The 7,500-nt window shown below is 40.3% G+C and overlaps 1 protein-coding gene across 1 annotated transcript in view; it reads left to right on the top strand.

The window, feature by feature from the left end:
* The window catches only part of LOC138057001 (tyrosine kinase receptor Cad96Ca-like), a 30,686-nt gene that overhangs the window by 13,007 nt on the left and 10,179 nt on the right, over positions 1 to 7,500 (top strand). Inside the window, exons 4-6 of the mRNA XM_068903009.1 lie at positions 6,235 to 6,354; positions 6,452 to 6,528; positions 6,837 to 6,877. Coding sequence (XP_068759110.1) covers positions 6,235 to 6,354; positions 6,452 to 6,528; positions 6,837 to 6,877 — 238 coding nt within the window. The remainder of the gene's footprint in view (positions 1 to 6,234; positions 6,355 to 6,451; positions 6,529 to 6,836; positions 6,878 to 7,500) is intronic.

Genomic DNA, 7,500 nt, shown 5'->3' with positions numbered 1-7,500 from the left:
TTGCAACTACAACGAAAGGCCTAAAGGTTTCAAAAGCAACGAACTCTGCATAAAGTCCTTGTAGTGAAGATACAAACATACTCGACGCAGTTGAATTAATCAAAGGCATTTTAAGTGACACAAGCACGCCATGTTCCCCGACTCAAAGATTCTTGGAAACCTTAACCTTATGTAGTAATCTAGTCCTGGTACAGATTGTTTATTGATCGAGTTTTACCATTTCCTGTGGTATGAAACATCAAAATCTTTTGCAGTGAATTCACTCGCGGATTTGCTATATTTGCTACAAGCGCCGGGTTTCTAACTCTTCGGTAACAAGAGTTTGAGATTAGTCAATCAGCATTAGGGGTTTCTTGGTTGGTTGGGGAACAGAATTCCATGGAAATGTTAGCATTTATGCCTGCGCTCTTGAGTTGGAACTCAAATCAATGCATGGATTTGTTTTCTTCTGCGGTCCATAACTGTATCAGAAAGGGCCTATAGGACGTTAACTGTTGCAATTGACTGGTTATCTCACACTATTTTGATTTCTGTGTCTCAAGACGCAAATAAGATCCACAAAAACCGAGGCAATGAAGAACCACGTCCCTATGACGACTTAAGACACAGGGTCCAGAGGAGTTTAGCGTCTCACCTTGAAAAGTGTATATCATTGTCGCTTAGTACGATTAATTAGCCCAATGGAATCTTTAGGAATGTACTGTAAACGATTTCTTCGCTTCTTATCTGACCCAGATCGACTTTGTTGTTCGCCATTTTGAAAATCAATAACCGAAAGCCATATCCTTGCTGGCGCATAGCACGTAGGCCGAAGGCGACCGAGGCACTTAAAGCAATCTCTCAATCTCTTAGCTTGCGGTAGATAAAATGTGTAACGAAACTGTAACGCGATCAAAATAACCTATTTTTTGAGATAAGGAAGAGGGTAGTTTCTAAAGAAACTGTGGTGCTGCGTCAGTGGGGAAGTAGTATACAAAAATTTGGTTTTATCAACGGAGTTGATAAATGTAAATTGGCCACCATTGGTGTTCAACATATCGTACAAAAAGAGTGGCGTAGCTAGGTCCCATTCTTGTGCCCATCGCCACACCATTAATTTGTTTGTAATAGTTGCCGGCGAATGAAAAACAATTAAGCGTTAAAACTAGTTCGGCAAGGCGGAGGAGCGTTTCGGAGCTTGGTTCTTTGACAGCGCGTTGATCGAAAAAGTGTTTAAGTGCTTGAAGACCTTCGCTATTGGTAATGACTGTGTACAGAGATGTAATGTCCATGGTGAAAATAAGTTTGTCTTGGCCGGAGAAATTGAAATCGCGGAAAATTTTTAGTGCGAGTGTACTGTCTTTAATGTATGATGGCAAAGATTTGACAATAGGCGTCATAATCCTGTCTAAGTAGCTAGAAATGAGTTCGGTAGGGCAACTACAGGCAGAAACGATAGGGCGACCTGGGTTGTTAGGTTTGTGAATTTTAGGCAGGAAGTAAATGCACGAAGTTCTAGGGGTGTTGATGATGAGATTAGTGGCAGTGTCCGGTAATTCTTGATTAACTATGAGATTCTGAATGGTGTTTTTGACAAATTTTTGATTTTTGTAAGTGAGATCTTTTTGGATTTTGGCATAAAACGAGGTATCCGAAAGTTGCCGCAAAGCTTCTTTTTGGTAAAGGTCGGACCGCCAAACAACTACCGCGCCGCCTTCGTCGGCCGATTTGACAACTATGTCATTGCGTACTAAGATTTTTAAGTGGCGCCCACTCTTCCGAGGAAGGTTGGAAAATTCTGATTGGTGTTACGATTGAATTTAAGTTTGTGAATGTCGTGAAGGAATTTTTTGGTGAAAAAGTCTAAAGAGGCAAATTGTCCCTCTGGGGAAGTCCATTTAGATTTGCGAACTTGAAGTGTTTAAAAAATATCTTTGTTTGAAGTGTCCGAATCGTCTTCTTTTTCATGAAAAAAGGCTTTTAACTTAAGGAGGCAAAGGAATTTTTCAACATCTTGCTTAAGAGAAAATTCGTTGGTGCGTTTGGTAATAGGGACAAAATTTAGGCCCTTACTGAGAAAAGATTTCTCTGAGTCAGCAGGCGGAAGGTTTTCTGGAATTGTAACTACGGTATTATGGCTATGCAATGTAGTGTCGTCGGTAATTTGCGGACCTATTAATTGTTGAAGTTTGAGAGTCTTGGCTTGGTGTAAATGGAAAAACAGTCCAGAATTAAGTTCTTGGATTTATACATTGGCGAGACAGGTAGAAGACTAGGTGACTGATTCCGCGAAGAACTTCGCGATGTTGAGAAGGATGACAAAGATGCATCTAAGCCAGTCGCTCGTCATTTTAATCTCCCTAACCACTCCAAAAAACACATGGCTACCTGCGGCCTTTCCCTACATCTAGGTACGACGGAAAGCCGCAAGAATCTGGAACAAAAATTCATCTTCCAAATCGGCACCCTCAATCCTCACGGTATTAACAAACGCTTTTCATTTAATGATGAAATGGTATATGAAATGAATCATATGAACTTCGGATATGAAATCAAGTTAGGCTATGATCTTCGCAGTTACGAACGCAATTTTTACAATTGCGTAGAGAAGCCTGAAAAATTGAGGACTACAACGGGGTTTGAACCCGTGACCTCGCGATTCCGGTGCGACGCTCTGAAGCCACTGACGTTGGGAGCTGGTCATTTGTGGGTTCTAATGGTCCGAATGAATCAATGATGAAATGGTATATGAAATAAATCATATAAACTGCGGATATGAAATCAAGTGAAGCTATGATGGCTTCTCTACGCAATTGTAAAAATTGCGTTCGTAACTGGGAAGATCATAGCTTCACTTGATTTCATATCCGCAGTTCATATGATTCATTTCATATACCATTTCATCATTGATTCATTTCTCACGGGACCATTAGAACCCACAAATGACCAGTTCTCAACGTCAGTGGCTTCATAGCTAAGTTGGTTAGAGCGTCACAAAGGAATCGCGAGGTCACGGGTTCAAACCCCGTTGATTTCCTGAATTTTTCAGGCTTCTCTACCCAATTGTAAAACTTGCGTTCGTAACTGCGAAGATCATAACTCCACTTGACTTCATATCCGCAGTTTATATGATTCATTTCATATACCATTTCATTATTGATTCATTCCTCACGGGACCATTAGAACCCACAAATGACCAGCTCCCAACGTCAGTGGCTTCAGAGCGTCGCACCGGAATCGCGAGGTCACGGGTTCAAACCCCGTTGTAGTCCTGAATTTTTCAGGCTTCTCTACGCAATTGTAAAAATTGCGTTCGTAACGCATAGCTTCGTAACGCATAGCTTCACTTGATTTCATATCCGCAGTTCATATGATTCATTTCATATACCATTTCATCATTAAATGAAAAGCGTTTGTTAATACCGTGAGGATTGAGGGTGCCGATTTGGAAGATGAATTTTTGTTCCAGATTCTTGCGACTTTACGTCGTACCTACAATAGATGTAGGGAAAGGACGCAGATAGCCAGGTGTGTTTTGGAGTGGTTAGGGAGATTAAAAAGACAAGCGACTGGCTTAAATACATCTTTGTCATTCTTCTCAACATCGCGAAGTTCTTCGCGGAATCAGTCACCTAGTCTTCTACCTGTCTCGCCAATGTATAAATCCAAGAACTTAATTCTGGACTGTTTTTCCATTTACACCAAGCCAAGACTCTTAAACTTCAACAATTAATAGGTCCGCAAATTACCGACGACACTACATTGCATAGCCATAATACCGTAGTTACAATTCCAGAAAACCTTCCGCCTACTGACTCAGAGAAATCTGTTCTCAGTAAGGGCCTAAATTTTGTCCCTATTACCAAACGCACCAACGAATTTTCTCTTAAGCAAGATGTTGAAAAATTCCTTCGCCTCCTTAAGTTAAAAGCCTTTTTTCATGAAAAAGAAGACGATTCGGACACTTCTAACAAACAAAGATATTTTTGAAACACTTCAAGTTCGCAAATCTAAATGGACTCCCCCAGAGGGACAATTTGCCTCTTTAGATTTTTCGCCAAAAAATGTCGTCACGACATTCACAAACTTAAATTCAATCGTAACACTAAATTTTCCAACCTTTCCTCGGAAGAGTGGGCGGCGCTTAAAAATCTTAGTAAACGCAATGACATAGTTGTCAAATCGGCCGACGAAGGCGGCGCGGTAGTTGTTTGGCGGTCCGACCTTTACCAAAAAGAAGCTTTGCGGCAACTTTCGGATACCTCGTTTTATGCCAAAATCCAAAAAGATCTCACTTACAAAAATCAAAAATTTGTCAAAAACACCATTCAGAATCTCATAGTTAATCAAGAATTACCGGACACTGCCACTAATCTCATCATCAACACCCCTAGAACTTCGTGCATTTACTTCTTGCCTAAAATTCACAAACCTAACAACCCAGGTCGCCCTATCGTTTCTGCCTGTAGTTGCCCCACTGAACTCATTTCTAGCTACTTAGACAGGATTATGACGCCTATCGTCAATCTTTGCCATCATACATCAAAAGACAGTACACACGCACTAAAAAGTTTCCGCGATTTCAATTTCTCTGGCCAAGACAAACTTATTTTCACCATGAACATTACATCTCTGTACACAGTCATTCCCAATAGCGAAGATCCTCAAGCACTCAAACACTTTTTCGATCAACGCACTGTCAAAGAACCAAGCTCCGAAACGCTCCTCCGCCTTGCCGAACTAGTTTTAACGCTTAATTGTTTTTCATTCGCCGGCAACTATTACAAACAAATTAATGGTGTGGCGATGGGCACAAGAATGGGACCTAGCTATGCCACTCTTTTTGTAGGATATGTTGAACACCAATTTTTTAATCAGTACAACGGCCCAAAGCTGAACTGTACGGCCGCTACATCGATGATTGTATCGGCGCTATTTCATCCAGCAGAGAAGAACTCGATCATTTTATAACCTCCGTAAATTCTTTTCATCCGGCTCTTAAATATACCTGGGAAATTTCGGAAACGTCATTGGCTTTCCTAGATATCAAAGTTTCTATTAGTGGCAATGTGCTATGTACCAGTGTGCACCACAAACCTACAGATTTTTACAGTTATTTGTTGTATTCATAATCACGTCCATCACATGTCAAGAACTCCATTCCTTATTCTCAATTTCTTAGACTTCGACGTCTATGTAGTGATGACTCCGATTTTTCCAGCAAATCAGAGGAGATGTGCCAGTTCTTCGAAAAACGTGGCTATCCTGTCTTTGTGGTCAAAGCGGGCCATCATGGCGCCTAACAATTTGATCGACAGTCATCACTACAAACGTCACAAAAAGATAAGAATGACAGAATTCCATTCACCCTCACTTTCCATCCTTATAATCACGCAGTCAAAAGTAAGTATCATTCTTAATAATTTTAAATTACTCCAAAATGATCCCGAGACTGGTAGAATCTTTTCGCAACCTCCACTTATTTCATTCAAACGCGACAAAAACGTATGCAACTTTTTAGTTAGAAGCGCACTCAAAACTAACGAGCAACCCAGCACTTTCAAATGCGCGCGCTCACGATGCAAAACTTGTCTTTGCATTGTTAACACTAGCAAGATATCTGGACCTAAGCGATCTGTTAAGATCACCGATTGTTTCACATGTACCACTGCAAATGTCATTTATTGCATAACCTGTACTTTATGCAATAAATTATACATTGGCGAGACAGGTAGAAGACTAGGTGACCTATTCCGCGAACACCTTTGCGATGTTGAGAAGAATGACAAAGATGCATCTAAGCCAGTCGCTCGTCATTTTAATCTCCCTAACCACTCCAAAAAAACACATGGCTATCTGCGGCCTTTCCCTACATCTAGGTACGACGGAAAGCCGCAAGAATCTGGAACAAAAATTCATCTTCCAAATCGGCACCCTCAATCCTCACGGTATTAACGAACGCTTTTCATTTAACTAATGTATTTTTATTTTTCACGTTGCCTTGTTACCACCAATAGCGTAGCTCTTACTCTACTATAAAAACTACACGTAACCCATAATTCCTCGATTCGCTCTGACGAAGGGCTAACGCTCGAAACGTCAGCTTTTAGAATGTCTGTACGGTGGCCAATTTACGTTTATCAACTCCGTTGATAAAATCAAATTTTTGTATATTTTTTGAGAGGTTTTGATGTTCTTACGACAAACACATCTCCTCTGGCCCTGTGCTTAATATTGGTTTTCCAATGTTCATAGATTATTCACCGTGATCTAGCAGCACGAAACGTCCTCTTAGATAAGAACTGTGAGTGCAAGGTGACGGATTTTGGATTATCGTACCAGAACTTCAAATATGGACACGGCAATGCCAAGAAGGTGAGTTACGTTGTTGATAGCTTCCATTTCACATTGCTGTGACCACTCTTTGACTTTCCCTTTTTCACCTGCAAACGATATGCTCTTGTCTTCCTAGGGCTGTATGCCAGTTAAATGGACGGCACCAGAGATCCTCTTTGGAGATGCCTCAAATCTTTCCACCAAAAGTGATGTGTATGTACTTGTAATAATGTTGTAAAAAGTCATTTTACAGGGTTTTTGTGCAAAACGCATTTTAGAATATTAGATTGTAAGTTTTACAATAATGGTGCTCCATAGTGTAAGAGTAATTAAAATATAGATAAAAAAAAAAGAATCGTGTTTTCAAATTTTAGCGATGGTCATAGATTTTTATTTACGGACTGAAAAGAGTATCTCTTGTCATCTGTGCTACAAGCTAAGAAGTCCAACAAGTAAACATCCATATGTCACTAACACTTAAGGTGATTCCTTAATAATAGAACTGCATTTCTTCTTCACAGTTGGTCCTATGGAGTCGTCCTTTATGAGATCTTTACTATCGGTAGGTGTTTTGTGTACTGAGAATCAACATTTATTCATAAGCGTTATGATGGCGAGTTTAAGTCCAAATTATCATCATCATCCTCGCATATGTCCAGAAATTCAAGTAATTAGATGCAAGTCTAATTTTGACATCCAACAAGTAGTGTCTCCTTAAATCTAAGCATTTCATATCTATTTCTAACAAGAAGGTTAAGGTAAAGATTAGCGTTATATTTTCAGGTCAGCGTAAATGCAGTAGTTTATCCTTACTTGAGGACCGCATTTGGGGGGACACTTTGTGACGTTAAAATTCCGAGCCGCAACTAATGTTGAAGTTGGACAAAAGATCAAGGGGACACTTCGTGACGCTTATTGAATCCGGGCGCATCTAATTACGTCATAGTTGTCTTCGTTACTATCATCATCATTGTCGTTATTATTATTATTCTACCCTCCTCCCAGTTGGGGTAGTCAGTTGAGACTAGACTTCATCCAGAGGTCTAGGGTCATCAACTGTCCATGGACTGTCTCAATAGGTTCATTCCGATTGTTTGATTTTCTTCTACGATAGGACCTTTCTTTGTTGTTATTCCCCACCGTATCTTCTTTAAAGACCCACCTTTAACCGACAGGCTTTTCGAC

The sequence above is a fragment of the Montipora capricornis genome, chromosome 7, assembly GCF_036669925.1.
Source record: "Montipora capricornis isolate CH-2021 chromosome 7, ASM3666992v2, whole genome shotgun sequence".
In the NCBI taxonomy this organism is placed as follows: domain Eukaryota; kingdom Metazoa; phylum Cnidaria; class Anthozoa; order Scleractinia; family Acroporidae; genus Montipora; species Montipora capricornis.
The sequence above is the reverse complement of the archived record's forward strand: the minus strand, read 5'-3'. Positions and strand labels throughout refer to the sequence as shown.